Raw genomic sequence first — 20,074 nt, forward strand, 5'->3', positions numbered from 1 at the left:
GGGAGAGGAGTGATACAGGGGGTACAAAAAATAGAGGGTGACTTACTGAATACGAGAGGCTATGCCCATCCTGAGTCAAAAGTGGACTGTGGCTATACATGGAAACCAAGAGCATCCCCCAGGCTTAAGCTAGAGGCTCTGTAACTCTTTAGATAATTCCAGGTTTCCTAATGTTACTCCGTGACCCAAGTTATACTATCTAAAGGAACGGGTCCAGGAGTTGCAGTCTGTTTTGGTACATGAGTTCGAGATGCTAGGACATCCAGGATGGGACCAGTGTCGAGGACTAAGCTCACAGCTGGACCTACGGGCTTGGGAGTCAACCGCACGGCAGAAAAAGGGCCGCCTTGGGTAGCTCCAACTGGGGATCCGGCAGAAAACAACTGGGGGGGGGTGTCATGGAAGGAGGCGATAACTAGGCAGAGCCAGGTGGGAAGAGGCCTGAGGGAAAGCCTCGGTCTGGGACATTTCCGAAGTCTCGGGTGACCGGGGGTGGGGTGGGGTGGCTGAGTAACGAGAGGATCCCGGGCTGGGGGAGGGGGAGGGGCCCTGGATGGGCTCCGAGCAGAGGATGTAGGGGCGAGGTGGAGGCGCTGGAGCCCCTCAGCCGCAGGGGCCGACATGCGATGCGAAACTTCAGACACCGGGGCTCTCTCCCAACACTCTCCGCCTCCGAGGCGGGTGACGACCGCCTGCCCCGCCTGCCCGTCTGTCCGGCCCTTTCTCCTCCTCGCACCCGTCCAAGAACTTCCAGTTCCGCCCAAGACTGGGAACTTTCGAAGAAAACTTAACAGGGCACAAACAGCTGGGAGCACAGCCTGGAGTCTGGGAGCCGGCGCCGGAACTTATCCATTCCTCTCGCCGTCCCAGTCTGGGATCCAGCTGAATCGCCTTGTTTACAGAAAGAGGAAGGCGGAAACTACATGTACAACCGCCCAATCAGAGCGCGGAGCTCATATACGTCATTTCCGGGGTAACTGGGAGGGAGCCGGAATGCGTCACTTCCGGATCCTACTTAAGTGTGAGCCGGAAGTTGACGGGAACTGGCTTCAGCGCTTCCATATGAAGGCCACGAGGTGGGTCTGTGGGCTTGGACTTCCAGATGAGTTCCCGAAGTCCTTCACAGGGAAGGGAGCGAAAGAACGCCTCTATTTTCGAGCCCTTCCCTGCCTCAGGAAAGAGCACCGAGTTTGCAGCCGGATTCTACAAGCTCCATCTTCAGCCACTTACTCATTTGCCTCGGGTGAAAGCCTTCCCCGCCCTTGGCCTTAATTTCCCAATTTGTAAAACAAGGCAGATGGAGTAGGAGTGAGCCTCCCATCCCCCTTTCGGCTCAGCATCTTATGGTCCCTGTGTATTCGAATGACCCGGAGCAAGATCGCCGCGCCCTCTGGGCTTCGGTTTGCCTGTCTTTGAAATAGAGAAGAGAAAACCTGGGAGGTGGAGTTGAAGTGTCTGGTGTGAGGCGCAGCAGGTATCAATCACCTTGGGACAGCGGTTTATTTTATTCTAGCTCTCAATTTCCTCTTGTAAGATAAGACCTCCGAGGTGAGGTTCCTCTCAGTGCTAAAGCACTCCCAGCCAAAGTTCCCCAGCGCTTTGAATCCCTGAGCGAGGTTTGTGAAAAGGGCTACGCAAACCGGGGCTTAGCCATCTATTGTCTGTAAGACCCTGGGCCAGTCACTTTGCCCTCTGTGGAGCCTCAGTTTCCTTTTTTGTAAAGTGAAAATTATGACAAAGGTGTCTCCTGTTTACAGGTTGGTTGGGAGGAAAGCTCTTGGTAAAATGTATTGGGGCTATGGAAATGTGAACTGTTTCTGTGGTGAGTTGGGTTTGAAAAGTCACGCTGTGGATAAGATTACAGATCCATCGAATACATGAGAAGGGGTGATTATTCATTAAACATTTATTGAGCATAGCAGGCATAATGAATGCCCAAGGAAAGCTTAGAGAAGGGATCTCGACTGTTTCGTTTTTGGTTTTTATCATGGAACTATTCTGCAGTCTGACAAAGTCTACAGCCATTTCTCAATATTTTTAAATGCATAAAAAATGCACAGGACTACAAAGAAAGCTAATTACGTTGAAATACAGTTGTCAGATACTTAAAAAAAAATTCAGGTTAGGAGCCCCTGGCTTAAAAGTAGCACCTAGTGTAGCAGAGAGTCTTGGATTGGGATTCAGGAGACGGGAGTTTATTTCTGGTTTTAACCCTTATTAGCTGTGTGACCATCAGAAGTCACTTCACCTTTCTGGGCCTCAGTTTCTCCCTCAGTAAAACGGGAATAATAGCATTTGCACTTTAACCTCTCAAGGTTATTGGTTGAAAAGCACCTTGTAAGCTTTATGAAAATGTGAGTGTTTTAGAAATTCGCTATTATTTCTTAAGGATTGGGGCAGTTTTTCAAAGAGGGCTTTTTCTCCTCTCCAGCAAAAGATTTGAGTATCCCCTTGACAGAGGCTGGGGATAGCCCCAGAACATAAAATGTGATTAAAGTTTACTTTCCTCCAAACGTCACTTGTAGGGTGACACAGATCAATTCCTAGAGATGACTGTCAGGCTCCATGGCAAATAAATAGCACATGGGGGAACAGAGCCTTCCTTTTAAAACCACCAAGCAAAAACCAAACCTAAACAAAAAAAGCTGTCATGCACAAAAACTTCCTTAGTGACCAGGAGCCTAAGTTGGTTCCCCATTCTAGGATATTATTGGAAAACACAACAAAGCCTTGTTGTTTGGGAGAACTAGGGTTGTGGTTGTGTTCTAGGACTTCTGCATCAAGATAAGAGATGCTTTATACCATAAGATTTCTTTGAAAATGAAATTTGATCCATAACAAAATCATGGCACGTTACCTCAGTAGGGATGCTTTTCTGTCTCAGTTTGTAGCTAATTTGTAAGTTAATTATTTTATGGCAGTGCGCAATGAAATACCCACCATCATTCTCCCTCTCTGTCACCTTTCATTTCAGACCTTACTGCTGATGTGGTTTGGGATAGCTGGGAACCCTGAAATGTTAGGGTACAGGGTGGTTTCTGCCTGCAGTGAATTCACACACTCAGATTCTAGTCAAATGACAAGGTTTATTGTAAAACTAGTAATGGGTGAGATTTTTAGGGAATCTACAACTTAATGGGGGTGAGACTGATGCTTATACAGGGTGTTCCTAAAGTCTGGACACATAGGCAAAAATGCATATTTTCAAGAAATGAAATGAATGAAATTTTTTTTTCTTAAATTTAAATTTATTTATTTAACATATTTAGTTTTCAGCATTGATTTTCACAATAGTTTGAATTACAAATTTTCTCACCATTTCCACCCTCCCCCCCACTCCAAGATGGCATATACTCTGGTTGCCCTGTTCCCCAGTCAGCCTTCCCCTCTATCACCCCCCTCCCCTCTCATCCCCTTTTCCCTTCCTTTCTTGTAGGGCAAGATAAATTTCTACGCCCCATTGCCTGTGTATCTTATTTTCTAGTTGCATGCAAAAACTATTTTTTTTTTGTTTTTGAACATCTGTTTTTAAAACTTTGAGTTCCAAATTCTCTCCCCTCTTCCCTTCCCACCCACCCTCCCTAAGAAGTCAAGCAATTCAACATAGGCCACATGCATATCATTATGTATAACCCTTCCACAATACTCATGTTGTGAAAGACTCACTATATTTTGCTCCTTCCCAACCCATCCCGCTTTATTGAATTTTCTCCCTTGACCCTGTCCGCTTTCCAAAGTGTTTGTTTTTGATTACCTCTACCCCCATCTGCCCTCTCCTCCATCATCCCCCCCCTTTTATTTTTTTTTTTATCTTCCTTCCTCTTCTTTCCTGTGGGGTAAGATACCCAACTGAGTATGTATGGTATTCCCTCCTTGGGCCAAATCTGATGAGAGCAAGGTTCACTCATTCCTCCCTCACCTGCCCTCTCCCCTCCTCCCACAGAACTGCTTCCTCTTGCCACCTTTATGCGAGATAATCCGCCCCATTCTATCTCTCCCTATCTCCCTCTCTCAGTATGTTGCTCTCTCATCCGTTAATTTGATTTTATTTCTTTTAGATATCTTCCCTTCATCTTCACCTCACCCTGTGTCTGCTATCTCTCTTTTATATATATATATATCTATATATATATACACATACATATACATATATACATACATATATATATACATATACACATAGATATATACATACATACACATTCACTTATATATATATACATAAACATATATATACATGCATATTCCCTTCAGCTACCCTAATACTGAGGTCTCATGAATCATACATGTCAGAAATGAATGAAATTTTAAACCACATTTTATTTAATCGAAATATTAACAAATAACATCTTCAATATGATTTCCATCATTTGTGATGTAAAGGTTGATGTGCTTTGCAAGATTCACGTGAACTCAATGCAGTTAACTCCACATTGCCGTCAATTTTCCTATGTGTCCAGACTTTAGGGACACCTGTATACAAAAAAGGATGGGGAAAGGATCTGGATGGGATTAAGCAGTGGTAAGCAGTCTGGGGTGGGCTAAGAGTGACAGTGAAAGGATTGTCAAGTAGGCTAATTAGGTGATATAGGTGGGCTGGGCCAGATGTCTTGGGCAGAGGTGCCAGTGATCTGGGCTGCTGAAATGTATGGGAAATTCAGGGACCGGGTTACTTTCAAAGACATGGTCTTTTCCTTTTAGGGGTCCAGATCCCATCACCCCAACACTGCCACTGGCCCACTCTGGGAAAGTAGCTAGTTGGGCTTTCCTGAGGGAGTTCAGCCTCTTCTTCAGTCTTTGAGCTTTTGTCTTGGCTCCTGGTTCTTTTTCACTATTACCTAGGGCTAATTGTCACATTTGACTGGGAATCTCAACTGGTTAGCGCTGAACCAAGGACCTAAGAAATCATTTAATTAAGTCCCTTTATTTTGCTAGGGAGAAAAGAGAATTTGTAACTTGCCCAAGGTCACATAACAAGTCATTGGCATAGAGCTAATATTAATGTGGCTGACAGCTGATAGGGCTTGAAGGTTTGAAAAGAGCCTTCCCTACAGTATTTCATTTTAATTTCACCACGAACTATAAGGGAGGTGCTGTGAGGAAACTGAGACTCAAAAAGGTCAAGTCTTGCCCAGGGTCACCCAGCCATGCAGCACAGCCCAATGGAACAACACTTGATCTGAAGTTGTAGAACCTGGATTTGAATCTGCCACTCACTCACTACTTGTGTGACCTTAAGCGAGTCACTTTAACCTTTGTGCTTCAGTTTCCTTGTCTCTAAAGTGAAGGGGGCTGGACTAGATAATCCCTAAATCTCTTCTGTCTCTTAAATCTGTGAACCTATATGACTCTATAATTCTTTGATCCTAAGTGTTTGAATCAGAATTCAAAAACAGGCCTTTCTGACTCCATGTCAAACACTCTAGGACCTGGGGCCTTTTGATTGCCAGACTAGGGGTCTTTCCTCTGAACCAACTTGGAAGTGAATAGATGTTATTGATTGCTCTTCCCCCGGCCCATGATTCTAGGCACTCTGGTAGTAATGGTGGGATAGAGAGGTTCCTTCTGTCTCTGGATCTGGGCCTTGGAGATTACATAAGATTTCAAGAGTGTTGGAATACCTAAGGACTGACCTTGGGTCAGAGTCCCCAGCCTGTCCTAAATAGAAATTGATCTTTCAAACCTAGTGAGCTGTGGTTCTTATGTTCTTACATATCAGAATGGGGATGATAGGAGGCTGCCTTGGGTTTCTCTGATCATCATCTGTACTTCAAGCTTTGTCTTTGCCTAGACTCGACAATGATTTACAGCAGAGTGGAATGGGGTGTTCAGACAGCCAAGTGGAGTCTCTTGACAGAGAAGAGTGGTAGAGAGACAAGACTAAATGCTTATAAGGAGGCGTGGTTGGCACGGGGGGAGGGATGGGGCTCTGGGTTCAGGGGGTGTCAGTGAGGCAGTGTTCCTTTGGTGAATGATTAACTTTCACTGAGGATGACCTTACTGGAGGGTTTGAGTAACAGGACCTCTGGACTCTGGGATAGAACCACTTGGGAGCCCAGAAGAACAGAGAGAGTAAGGAAATGGGCCAGAGCTGTGCCTCTGCTATATCAAGGGTGGTGGGGGCTTCTGGTGAAGAGAGGTTGGGCTCTGAGGGTGTGGGGGTTTGGCTGGGGGAACAGGAGGTTGGGAAGCAACCTGAAACAGTAGGACACAGAGAATGATGGAACAGTGGGCGAGAATGGAAAGGCTTTTGATCAGAGGTTAGGAATGAGGGCCAGCAGTTCTAGAAGTAAGGAAAGCCCTTCAGAGCTTTGTAAATTGTCCATTACTATAGCAACCCCTGTGAAACTAGAGGTCTTGGAGATCAGAGAATCATAGGGTTTTAAAGTTTGTCGGGAGGGACCTTGGAGACCATTTGGCTCCTGAAATTGCAGAGAAGGAAATTAAAACCAAGAGAGTTTAAGTGACTTGTCTAAAGTCACACATATACAGTAAGTGACAGAGCCAGGATTCAAAGCTAGGTCTTTTGGTTCTAAATCTCATGTTATTTCCACTATCTTACATTGCCTTCCATGGTCTCTGGAGGTTAGATGGAGGTCAGTCCCCCAAAAAACATATACACAATTCATTTATTTCTGACATTTTTTTCTTGCAGATGATCATGGTGGATACCAGGCACTGCTAAGAGTGGGTTGGGCATGACTGCCACGCTTCGAGTCCTACCCAGCTTTGCACGTGCTCGCCCCTGCCCAGTACTTTGGGGGAGTCCAGTTTCCTGGTTTGCTAGCAACATGGCTGTGGTGGAGCAGGCCTGGCAAATGTTTGAGGGTGCAGTGAGTGCCGTGATGCCAGGCCCCATGTTACACCGGGCTCTGGCACTAGACACAGAGACTGGACAGCTGAAGGTTCGGGACAGGAACTTCCACCTCCATCAGAATCTTTACCTGGCAGGCTTTGGCAAAGCTGTGCTGGGCATGGCGGCAGTGGCGGAAGAGCTACTGAATGAACACCTGGTTCGGGGTGTGATCAGTGTACCCAAGGGTATCCGAGCAGCTATGGAACATGCTGGCTTGAAGTAAGCAGCTGGGGTGTAAAAAGGGAGGGGGGGGAGGAGAGAAAGTGCTACAGAGGACACTCTAGGTGCTGTAATTAGGGTCCTTTCCCCATCTACCTCATAGGCATCTTCAGATTCCATATATTCTTTCTGCCTACTTTTGTAGGGTGAATGAAATACTTTGGATCATGTTCTGGGCTTGGTCTTGAGACTGAGCAGATTATTCCCTTTCTTCCATCAGCTGAGCTTGCCTAGTTCAGGCTTATTTGAGAAAGACAACATCTCTGTAATCAAGAAGGTGACACCTCCAATGGCCCCATGTCAGGTAGGAAATTTGGAAAGTTGGGACTTGGTAAGCTAGAGGAGTCATCCCCTCTCTCCTCATAGCCCAGAAATGAGAGTAGGAAGATGTCAGGAACACAAGTGCCCTCTGTCTTGGACCCACTCCTGCCCCTTTGCAGGGAGATGCTGCTGAAGCCACACAGCCATATCCAAGTGTTTGAGGGAGCCAAGGACAACTTGCCTGATGGCGATGCCCAGCAGGCTGCACTGTCCATCCGGGACTTAGCAGAGAGGCTGACAGCTGACGATCTCCTGCTGGTCCTTATCTCAGGTGAGTTCCCTTCCTCCAGAGGGGAGGGAGGGGAAGTAGAGGTGGGCTCTTGAAGATACCCAACCCTTTGCCGCTGCCTCCTTTCTTTCCCTAGGACTCCTCCTCTTCTTTTTTTTCCTTATGATCCCCTTCTTCATATAGTGACTGACTTTCTTTTCCAAGATTCCTTCCCCTGCCTGCCCCAGCCCTCTTCTATCCCTTCTTCTGCAGATCTTGAAGAATAGGAGAAATTTATTTTGAGACATGGGAATAGGTATTTTTCCTAGAGGCAGAAGGATGGATCAGATGACATTATCAGGACCCTAGACTGAGTAGTCTGATCTACTGATAACATACTGTGTCTAGCCTTCCCAACATCTCCACGTGAGGGTACCCCTAGTCTGTATTTAGTATTTCTGCCCTATCCTAATCTGGCTACCATTACCCAATTGTGCCCTGCTTCCATGGCCCAGGAATGTTCCCTTGACAACCCAAAAGACATTTCATTTCATTACTACTCTCTACATCTAGCAAACAGAATTTTGCTGAGCAGCTAACAAAGGCACTGAAATAGGAAACCTACAGTCTTTTTTTTTTAACTTAATAATATTTTATTTTTTTCTCTAATTACGTGTAAAGATAGTTTTCAACATCACTTTTTTTTCAACCTCACTTTTATAAGATTTTGAGTTCCAAATTTTTCTCTCTCCCTCCCTTCCCTCCCCTCTCTCTAAGACAGCAAGCAGTCTGATATAGGTTACATATATACAAGCATGTTAATCATAGTTTCACGTTAGCTGTGTTATGAAAGAAGAATCAGAACAAAAGGGAAAAGCCACGAGAAAGCAAAAACCAAAAAACAACAGCAAAAAAAGGAAATTAGTGTGCTTCAATCTGCATTCAGACTCCATAGTTCTTTCTCTGGGTGTGGATGACATTTTCCATCATGAGTCTTTTGGAATTGTCTTGAATCATTGCTAAGAAGAGCTAAATCTATCACAGTTGATGATTGCACAGTGTTGCTGTTACTGTGTACAATGTTCTCCTGGTTCTGCTCATTTCACTCAGTATCAGGTTATCTAAGTCTTTCCAGGTTTTTCTGAGGTCTGCCTGCTCATCATTTTTTACAGCACCATAGTATTCCATGACATTCATATACTACAACTTGCTCAGCCCTTTCCCACTTGACAGGCATCCCCTCAACTTCCAATTCTTTGCTGCTACAAATATTTTGTACATATGGGTCCTTTTCCCCTACAGTCTTAACAGTTCTTAAGTCCTCCCTCCCAGGGAACCCCCCAGACCCAGTCATCCTACAGAGGATACCTGGGTGCAGGATCTCACTTGCTTATTGCAGACTACCATTTACAAACCTAAAACCCTGCCTCCCTGGCTAAACTAAAGTAGGTATGAGCCTAGGATTTAGAGTAAGAATGGCCTTGTTTTAGTCCCAACTCAGCTACTTATAATTAACCTTGTGTAACCTTGGGGTAGTCTTCTAACCTCTAAATGCCCTAGGTAATTCCCTAAGACTATACAGAACAGAACTGTTGTTTCCCTGCTTTGGTAGGGTGGAGTTCTTTATACCAATGAGATCATAGGTCTGGATCAAACAAATCACAAGACAGTTTTAGATGATACCAATAACTGGTTAGCCCTCAAGGGGCTTACATACTACTGGAGGATAGAATGTGTAACTAGATAATTGGAAGAGGGAGATGACCATAACCACTAAGTGGATGAGGAAAAGCTTCCCCTATGTATCTCTTGGCTAAGAGAGGCAGCTGAGGAGGAAGCACATTCCAGGCCTCCTCGAATGCTGATACGGAAGAGGGAGATGGTATGCTGGAGCTCGGAGAACAATCAATAGGCCAGTTGGACAGGAATTGAATTCATAAAGGGGGAAGTAGTGTGAAGTACTCTGGAAAGTGAGCCAGATCATGTGGGGCTTTGAAAGGTGACTAATGAGTTTATGTTACATTCTAGAGGCCTCAAGATTCTTGACCAAAAATGGCCAAGCTTGTGTTTTAGGGATATTATTTTGATAGGGATAGGAGAAAAACCAAGAAAGGGCAGCACAATCAAAGTCCAGGGAAGACTCCCTTCTCTGCAGAGGCAGGGGACTGATTATAATATTGGACTTGCTGATTTTGCTGAACCATTTTCCCTCTCTCTTTCTATTCTTTGTTATAATGTATGGTTCACTGACAAAGGGAAAGGGAGAGCTATCTTGAGAAAGACAGGTAGTTAGAAAAAAAATCTATGAATAAAAAACATTTCAAAAGCTAAGGGAGGCATGAATATCCAAGAGGAGGGGTTGGTCAGGAGTGTCAAAAGCTGAAGAGAAGTTAAGAAGAATGAGGACTGAAAGAGGTCATTGGATTCAGGGTTTAAGAGAAGCTTAAAGAATACCTTTAGGTGAGTAGTGGGATGATAAGCCAGATAGTGAGGAGCTGAGAAGTGAGTGGAAATTAAAAAAACAGGCATCCAGTATCATCAGCTTTTTCTGGTTCTTGGCTATGAAAGGGTGGTGAGAGATGGGATGATAGTTCAAAGGACTAACAGGGAGAAGTGAAGGTTTTTTAAGGATGTGCATGTGTGGGGGACGGAGCCAAGATGGCGGCTGGAAAGCAGGGACTAGTGTGAGCTCCCCAGTGAGTCCCTCCAGAAACCTATAAAAAATGGCTCTGAACCAATTCTAGAACTGCAGAACCCATAAAATAGCAGCGGGAAGCAGGGCTCCAGCCCAGGACAGCCTGGATGGTCTCTGGGTGAGGTCTATCCTGCACGGAGCTGGGCGCGGAGCGGAGCAGAGCAGAGCCCAGTGTGGACCAACCAGACCAGGAGCTGGGCGGAGCATGTCCTAGCGCCCTGCATCAGTGAGCTGCAGCAGTTACCAGACTTCTCAACCCACAAACACCAAAGACAACAGAGAAGGTTAGTGGGAAAAGCTGCGGGAGTGGAAGGAGTTCTCGGGTTCAGCCACTGCCCCCGGGGCAGCGGAAGTGGGGCAGCTACAGAACTATAGCTGCAGTTGCTTCTGGCCCCAGGCCCACCTGGTGGGAGGAATTAAGTGGAGGATCAGAGCAGGAGTGAAGAGCCTGCTGGAGATCTAAGTCCAGTCTGGGTTGGGGGTTCTTGGGGAAGGAGGAGTGCTGGTGTGGCAGAGCTGGCGCATCCCCCCCAAGCTTGGAACATAGTTCTCTTAACTCTACAAGCAGTCATACCCCGCTGAAAAACTCAAGGGTCAAGTTAGTTGGCTGGGAATATGGCCAGGCAGCGAAAATGCACCCAGATTCAGTCTCAGATTTGGAATCTTTCTTTGGTGACAAAGAAGACCAAAACATACAGCCACAAGAAGTCAACAAAGTCAAAGAGACTACAACAAAAGCCTCCAAGAAAAACATGAGCTGGTCTCAGGCCATGAAAGAGCTCAAAAAGGATTTGGAAAGGCAAGTTAGAGAAGTAGAGGAAAAATTGGGAAGAGAAATGAGAAGGATGCGAGAAAACCATGAAAAACAAGTTAATAACTTGCTAAAGGAGACCCAAAAAAATACTGAAAAATATACTGAAGAAAACAACACCTTAAAAAATAGACTAACTCAAATGGCAAAAGAGCTCCAAAAAGCCAATGAGGAGAAGAATGCCTTGAAAGGCAGAATTAGCCAAATGGAAAAGGAGGTCCAAAAGACCACTGAAGAAAATACTACCTTAAAAGTTAGATTGGAGCAAGTGGAAGCTAGTGACTTGATGAGAAATCAAGATATTATAAAACAGAACCAAAGGAATGAAAAAATGGAAGACAATGTGAACTATCTCATTGGAAAAACCACTGACCTGGAAAATAGATCCAGGAGAGATAATTTAAAAATTATTGGACTACCTGAAAGCCATGATCAAAAAAAGAGCCTAGATATCATCTTTCAAGAAATTATCAAGGATAACTGCCCTGATATTCTAGAGCCACAGAGCAAAATAGAAATTGAAAGAATCCATCGATCGCCTCCTCAAATAGATCCCAAAAAGAAATCTCCCAGGAATATTGTCACCAAATTCCAGAGTTCCCAGATCAAGGAGAAAATACTGCAAGCAGCCAGAAAGAAACAGTTTGAGTATTGTGGAAACACAGTGAGAATAACCCAAGATCTAGCAGCTTCTACATTAAGAGATTGAAGGGCTTGGACTATGATATTCCAGAGGTCAATGGAGCTAGGGTTAAAACCAAGAATCACCTACCCAGCAAAACTGAGTATCATGCTCCAAGGCAAAATATGGACTTTCAAGAAAAAGAAATTGCAAGGGACTTACTAAAGTTGAACTGTTTTGTTTACATTCCTACATGGAAAGATGATGTGTATGATTCATGAGACCTCAGTATTAGGGTAGCTGAAGGGAATATGCATATATATATGTGAGTATGTATGTATGTATGGAGAGAGAGAGAGAGAGAGCGTGGACACAGGGACACAGGGTGAGTTGAAGATGAAGGGAAGATATCTAAAAGAAATTAAATCAAATTAAGGGATGAGAGAGGAATATATTGAGAGAGGGAGATAGGGAGAGATAGAATGGGGCAAATTATCTCGCATAAAAGTGGCAAGAAAAAGCAGTTCTGTAGGAAGAGGAGAAAAGGCAGGTGAGGGGAAATGAGTGAATCTTGCTCTAATCATATTTGACCTGAGGAGGGAATACCATACATACTCAATTGGGTATCTTACCCCACAGGAAAGAAGGAGGAAGAAGATAAAAAAAAAGGGGGGGATGATAGAAGGGAGGGCAGATGGGGGTGGAGGTAATCAAAAACAAACACTTTCGAAAGGAGACAGGGTCAAGGGAGAAAATTCAATAAAGGAGGATAGGTTAGAAAGGAGCAAAATATAGTTAGTCTTTCACAACATGAGTATTGTGGAAGGGTTATACATAATGATATGCATGTGGCCTATGTTGAATTGCTTGACTTCTTAGGGAGGGTGGGTGGGAAGGGAAGAGGGGAGAGAATTTGGAACTCAAAGTTTTAAAAACAGATGTTCAAAAACAAAAAAAAGTTTTTGCCTGCAACTAGAAAATAAGATACACAGGCAATGGGGCGTAGAAATTTATCTTGCCCTACAAGAGGGGAAGGGAAAAGGGGATGGGAAGGGAGTAGGGTGACAGAAGGGAGGGCTGACTGGGGAACAGGGCAACCAGAATATATGCCATCTTGGAGTGGGGGGGAGGGTGGAAATGGGGAGAAAGTTTGTAATTCAGACTCTTGTGAAAATTAATGCTGAAAACTAAATATATTAAATAGCTTTGCTGCTGAGAGAGAATTGGGTCAAGGACCCAAGGAGAGGGGTTTGTTTGGACAAGAAGAAGGGCCAATTCTTTGTTAGATTAGAACAAATGAGGAGAGAATGAAGGCTGATGAGTTTCAAGATGTGAATTAGAGGAAAAGAGAGAGCCTGTGACAGATTGTGTCTATTTTCTCAGTAGAATATTCGTGTAGGACACTTAAGGAGAGAAGAAGAATCTTGGAATAGTTGCTGTATAGAGTACTATTGACAGAATTTGGCAAAGAGTAAAAGGACTGTCATGTAGCCCTGAAGCCATAATATAACAGAAAGATATGTCCCCTTACAGCAGAGTTATGTGGCTTCCTTCAGCAAGGACCCACAAACACATGAGCAGGAGTGAAGAAGGTGGCTGGGGGAGATAGTGACTGGGGTTTGGCTGGATAATAATGGTGAGAGGATGGGAGGGGCAAAGGAAGAGAGTGTGTATCTAAAGCTGGGGTGACCTGAGAGAGCAAGGAAGGATAGAGTGACTAGGGACCCTGGTAAAGATGCAGACTAGACTTTTTAGGAGTGAAGTAGAGGGGGAAATGAAAGGATAGGGGACTGATCAAAGAGGAATCGCAAGAGTTCTGGCTTTGCTTCTACAGAAGTAGAAGTTCCTGGTGTGGCTTCATTCTCCTCCTCCCCCACCAATTACTGCATATTTCTTTTGCCTATATATTCATTTACTTATCTGTGTGCATGTTATTTTCCCACAGTAGAATGTAAGCCCCTTGAGGACAGGGACCATTTCATGTTTTTTCCTTTGTGGCCATAGAACCTAGCATAGTGTCTGGAACATAGTAGAAGCTTAATAAATTATTGTTGAATATATAATGGTCCAGAGTAAGATCATCCTTGTATGGTTAAAGTGGAGTGCAGTACAGGTCATGAGAGTTGAGACTGATAAACTAGGAGACCAGAAGTGTTTTAAGGGACATCAGGCCATATAACAAAGCCCAGGAATATGAAGGCAGAGGTGGGAGTGGAGAGGAAGGCTGAGAGCAAATACTGAACTTTTTGAGAAAGTCAGGGAATAGTATTTCTTTTAAAAGTGTTTTATTGAGCTTTTCTTTAAAAAAAGAAAAGCACCTTTCTCTTCTCACTGACTCTTCATCCTCTATTAAGCCTCCCTTGAAATAAATGAATATAGTTAAGGAAAAAAATCAACACATTGTCATTGTCTGAAAATATATACCTCATTTCATACCTCTGTTCTACCCCACTTATGCAAAGAAGTGAGAGGCATGCTCCATCATCAGTCCTATGAGGTCATTACCAATCATTGAGCTTATCAAAGTTCTTCAATTTTTTACTGTTGTTTTCCTTTACAATATTGTCATTGTGTGAATTATTCTTCTAGTTCTGCTTTCCTCCATCCACATCAGTCCATATAAGTTTTCCCAGGTTTCTCTGAATTCTTTGTATTTGTCATTTCTTAGGACAATATTACATTACATTCCCATACCACAATTTGTACAATTGTTCTCAAATCAATGGGCATACATGTTATTTCTACTTCTTTCCTACTACAGAAAGTGTGGCCATAAATATTTTTGTGTGTATGGCTTTCTTTGCCCTTCTTGGAGTGTGTTTCATAGTGATATTGATGTGTTGAAGTTGTATACGGTTTAATGATTTTTTTTGTGGTTAATTTCATATTATTTTCTTGAAGTTGGACCAATTTATATAGCTCCACCAATCACACATTAGCGTTTCTCTTATTACTAGTGATTTGGAGTATTCTCTCATATGACAGTTGGTAGCTTACATTTCTACTTTTAAAAGTTGCCTATTTGTATCCTTTGACTGCTTATCTATTGGGGAATGGCTCTTATTCTCATATGTTTGTATCAGGTCCCCATATATTTTGAATATCAGGCCTTTATAGAAATTTTTGCTGCAAAAGTTTTGAGAATGACCTGTCTAAGAGAGGAGCCACTTAGTCCTGAAATGCCTTTACACAAATGCATAGCATAGAGTCAGCAAGTGAGATGAACAATAACACCTGACATAAGGAGGCAGATTCAGCTTCTGAGTATCACTAAGACTTGGTGTGGTGAGACCCGTGGTGGAGGAGGGAGAGGAGGAAGAATGCCTTAGGAAAAAATGGGAGTGGGGGTGTGCTCAAGGCATGCTGAGCACAACTATACTGGATACTCAGAAAGTATGCACCCAGAAGCAGAGGGGCCTAGGAGAAAGCATTTGAACAAAAATTAATGGAGAGAGAAACAGAAGCAGGGAGAAAACAGATGAGTTCAGGAAACAACCTGTGAGACCATAGATGTAGAGCTGGAAAGGACCTTAGATGCCACCGAGTCAAACCTCTTTATTTTACAGATGAGAAAACTGAGGCACTGGAAGGTCAAGTGACCGACAGCCTGATACAAAGACAGGAAGTCTTCCTTGAATTCAGTTATTTGGATATCTGCTGAAGGTTTCTGTTCTCTCTGTCTGTCTCTCTGTCTCTCTTTGTCTCTCTCTCTCCTCTCTTCCCTCTCTCTCTGCCAAAAGCAGAGCAGCTAGTAGTTTCTTGACTTGCCTTGTGGAATCAATCACCAGTCAAGAAAAAAAGCCCCCCAAAAGTAATAAACAAAAAAGGGATGCAAAATACCATTTGACAGAAGACCTCATCTTCAAGAGTCCTGTGATGACGGAGTGTGGTGTCAGTATGTTGGGAAAAAAAGTGAGCTTGAGTTGAGTATCTAAGTCAATAAAAACCTGATGGTTGAGTGCCCAGGGACTTGACTGAACTCCAAATCATGGCCAATTCCTTTGCCTCATCAAGGATGTCAGTGGATGAAGTGTAGCCAGAAGACAGCCTGCTTAGGAGCATGTACTTGGCTCTTGGTTGGGTCTGATATCTGAGGCCTCTTCCTGGCCTTGAGAGGCATGCCGTCTGAATCCTTAACAGTTATGGAGGGCTGAGACATTATTGCTTTTTTGTGTGGCGTGATGAAAAAAACAGAGGGAAGAAGGTAGTCAGGCCAGTACCAGACCTGTTTCCTGGCAATTCTTGGTAAGGAAGGGCTGTAGTGTTGTCAGTTACTTGGAGCAAAGTAGTATTCTCTCTAGGGTGATAGTTTCCATGGTGGAGGGAGGCTTCCAAACCTAAACACTTGGGGGACATCCACTCCTAGCAATCAAACAACTGCATTGTGATTAAATGAAGTGATATATGCAGATTGACTTATGAATTATAAAGGGCTATATAGATGTCAGCTGTGATGATGATGATGATGATGATGATGATGATGATGATGATGATGATGATGGTGTTAAGGTAGGTATGAAAAGGGACTCCCTTCTCTGAATTTCCTCCTCTGTCCCCTCTCTTTCAGCCTCTCTACCTTTCTCCCCACCTAACCTGACCTGACTCTTTCCATCGCAGGAGGAGGCTCAGCCCTGCTTCCTGCTCCAATCCCCCCAGTTACTCTAGAAGAGAAACAGTTGCTCACCAAGATGCTGGCAGCTAGTGGTGCCACAATTCAGGAGATAAATACCATCCGTAAGGCCTTGTCCCAACTCAAGGGCGGGGGCCTGGCAAGGGCTGCTTACCCTGCACAGGTGAGTGATTATCCAACATTTGCCCAAAAGGCCTGGGAGGACCTCTTGGGTACATTACTTAGGGTTCATTGGTAACAAGGCAAGAGATGGGGATAGGGATGCAGAAAAAGGTGATATTGTTCCTCTTCTCAGGGACCTTGTAGCTGAAGAGGGAAGACAGGACACAAACACATTATTTACAATTAACCTACAAAATGTATTGCTAAGTTATGGAACATTGCATTGTGTGTGTGTATGTAGCTGTGTGTGTGTGTGTGTATAGGTATGCATGTGCACACCAAGGGGATACAGAGTAAAAGAGAGATTGAGTTAATCATAGAAGGCTTATTGGAGAAAAGGAAGGGAAGGATAAGGGCAGGTGACTCTCACTGGCCAGCTGAGGAAGTGAGAATTGTGTGTAGGGAGACAGTAGATGGACTTGGCTAACATTCAGAATCCATGCTGGTAAATGAAGAGGTGAGTTTGGGGTGGTCTCAGACATGAGTTAGTGATGCACCACACAAAGAAGTTTGGATTTTCTATAATGGGCCCAGGGGCAAGAAGCTTCATCTGGTTTATCCCACTTATCTCAGTTCATCTGCAGTGGTTTCTTATGTTCCCTTCTTCTTCTGATTCTCTTTCTCCCAGGTGGTGAGCCTGATTCTGTCAGATGTTGTGGGGGACCCTGTGGATATGATCGCTAGTGGTCCCACAGTAGCGAGTGACCACAATGTTCAGGATTGCTTGCAGATCCTCAGCCGCTATGACCTCCGTGGAGTCTTGCCCCGATCTGTCAAGACAGTGCTGTCCCGGGCTGACTCGGATCCCCGTGGTCCTCCTGGCTGTGGCCATGTCCTCAATGTGGTTATTGGCTCCAATTCCCTGGCGCTGGCTGCGGCCCAGCGTTGTGCTCAGGCCCTGGGTTACCAGGCACTGGTTCTAAGCACAGTCGTGCAAGGTGAGGTGGGTCGCCTGGCTCGATTCTATGGACTTCTGGCTCGGGTAGCTGGTGTCCGCCTCTCCTCTAAGGTTATGAAGTCCAAGAATGAAGAAGATGAGCTTCAGAGGCTGGTAGAAGAGCTACAACTCTCAGACCTGAAGTTGGAGGAAGTCCTGGAGGCTGTGGAGGGGGCCAAGGGCCCTGTCTGCCTTCTGGCTGGAGGGGAGCCCACAGTGCGACTGCAGGGCTCAGGCAAGGGTGGCCGAAACCAAGAGCTAGCGCTTAGGGTAGGTGTGGAGATGAGTGGGTCCATGATGAACGACTGGGAAACTCTATTCCTGAGTGGTGGAACTGATGGGCAGGATGGCCCCACAGAGGCAGCAGGGGCCTGGGTCACCTCAGGGCTGGCCAATGAGGCAGCAACAGAGGGTCTGGATGTAGCAGCTTTTTTGGCCAACAACGATTCAAATACCTTCTTCCGACGCCTGCAAAATGGTGCCCACCTCCTTTGTACTGGATTGACGGGCACCAATGTCATGGATATTCACCTGCTGCTCCTCAGGCCCTGCTGATAGGGACCAGGGCCAGTATAGGGCTCACCATTTAAGACCTTATAACTAGGGCTGGAAGGTGGGGCAGGGCCCCCAGGGGAATCTGGTCCTGGACCCTTAGCTCCTTCTGTGGAGTTCACTGGGCCACTCCAGGCTTTGTTACGGTGGTGCCTACAGGAGAGTACTAGGGAACAGAGAGCGCCCAGCAGATCCATTCCTGACTTGTTAGGTCTATATTTCAGTCTGCGTTTTTTGCCAAAGCACAATCTGTTGGCTGCCCTGGGAGAGGTAACAGTTGTGGCAGTAGGACCTTTCAGCAAGTCACTACTCCTCTGCTAAGCCTCTTCTCTAAACCTCATACCCCTGGGCTGTTCTTCCCCCTAGCCTACTTTTACTCCCAGGGGTTGGTGATGACAAAAAATGTGACTCAGTGTTTGGGAAAGGGTGTGAAAATAAAAAGGGTGAATTCATTGGCTAATTGTGATTTTCTTCCTTGGTTGTGCTTGTGAGGAGGGCTTGGAGCTGGACCTCTTAGGCAGCCCTAATCTCAGGGAATAGAAGTTACTGACCTTCCTCTACCATTCAGATTAAGGCCAGAGATATTTGGAGACCCAGTATGAGCTTCTTGGTTAGGACTATTATGAAAAGACCCATTTAGGCTCCAGGATAATAGCAGGGAATCACATATGACTTGACACAAAGCATTCTCTGTAAAATGCCCTCAGTCCTCACTCCTCTCTTTTTCCCCCCTGAGAGGTCACACTTCTTTTTTCAGCTCAGTGGTCCTGATGAGGTGCTTAGACCATATCTCTGACAATAACTCATGAGTGGGCCCCAGTGAAGCAAACTATCCCTCCCTGTTGTAGTGAGCTCTGTAAGAATTTCCCTTGTCTAAACAGGACTTTCTTGTACCAACGGAACTATCTTGGACTGACTCTCTCAATTACTGTGTATATTCCAGAAGTCAAGATAGATGTCCACTCCCCAATCCATTTTGTCTAACAAGACATTGATTGGTAACAGACAGGACAGCCCTGACTTTCTGATGTTGCAGGCTGAAAAAAACACCCACTAGTCCCACCCCAACCCCCCATCTTTTCATAGTGAATTCTGGATAAAAATTGCACATTCCTTTAAGAATTTACCACTTCCTAATCCTGCTGCAGACCACCTAATTAGTATACTTGGCAAACCATTCCCTCAACTTTTTCTATATAAGCTTTAGATTGACCCCCATTAGGTTGCAAGTTCCCTAAAGAACTTCCCCCACTGTCACAGTATTTAAAGCTTTCCCATGTGACTGAAGCATGGTTTGAGTCTGTGAATTCTTTCCAGATGATGCTGCAAAACCCCCAAGCCTTATCATTTCTACCAGGTGGGTAGGGGCAAAAGTAGGAGAGAAGGAAAGATCCTCATTTAATAGCTATTCAACTTGTTTTGGCTGAGCCACCTAATATGCCTTCTTCTGGAGAAGGGCCCCCTTGCCCAGCACATCCTGGTGCTACCTCTCCACTGCCCATCCCCCAGGCTCCAATTCCTGTATGAGTGAGCAGCGGGATCCCATAGGAATAGAAAGCCACATAGTACAAAGGCACTGCCCAGCATGGCCAGGCTGTGTCCCTGGGCAAGTGCTCATGTCCTCCTCTCCCTAATTTGGAGATCCTCTTCATGGGCCAGATTTGGGGCTGTCATGGTAAAGTGTGGTTGGAGGTGCAGTGGGCAGACCCTGTCAGAAGGGATAGGCCTGGAGAAGGCTTGCCCTGAGCTTTGGTATTAGTCTAGGTCAGGCTCCTGGACCTTTGCTGTTGGAATACTCCTTGCCTTCCTCCTGACAGCCTCTCTCCAACCTTGGGGGTCAGGATAACCCCATTTTAGGTTATTGGGGATACCAGGCCAAGAAGAAGCCAGGTGCCTGAGATTTCATTTTCTGTATCCGGAAGATTGGGGAACTAGAGGAAACTGTAGGTGGATGGGGTTTTAGGGACTGAGGGGCTCCATTGCCAGCAGGACATGATGAAGTAAAGTGGGTGCAGAGTTGGGGAGATAGCAGAGAGGACTTAGCCTTAAGTAAAGTTGGGA

At 45.1% G+C, this 20,074-nt stretch overlaps 1 protein-coding gene across 3 annotated transcripts; it reads left to right on the top strand.

Annotated features, from left to right (window-relative positions):
- The first annotated feature begins 1,017 nt into the window (after positions 1-1,017).
- On the top strand, positions 1,018-18,473 carry GLYCTK (glycerate kinase). 3 transcript variants are annotated; one of them, XM_036738434.1, is made up of 5 exons: positions 1,018-1,474; positions 6,656-7,075; positions 7,516-7,667; positions 16,350-16,525; positions 17,153-18,473. In XM_036738434.1, the coding sequence occupies exons 2-5, from the start codon at positions 6,699-6,701 to the stop codon at positions 18,014-18,016; spliced, it is 1,569 nt and encodes a 522-aa protein (XP_036594329.1). In that variant the 5' UTR covers positions 1,018-1,474; positions 6,656-6,698; the 3' UTR covers positions 18,017-18,473. The 3 variants fall into 3 exon arrangements, with proteins under 3 accessions (XP_036594329.1, XP_036594327.1, XP_036594326.1); XM_036738432.1 differs by having other exon boundaries at positions 1,058-1,076; XM_036738431.1 differs by lacking the exon at positions 1,018-1,474 and adding an exon at positions 5,997-6,072.
- Positions 18,474-20,074: the final 1,601 nt, after the last annotated feature.

Source organism: Trichosurus vulpecula, chromosome 9 (assembly GCF_011100635.1).
Source record: "Trichosurus vulpecula isolate mTriVul1 chromosome 9, mTriVul1.pri, whole genome shotgun sequence".
Lineage (NCBI taxonomy): Eukaryota > Metazoa > Chordata > Mammalia > Diprotodontia > Phalangeridae > Trichosurus > Trichosurus vulpecula.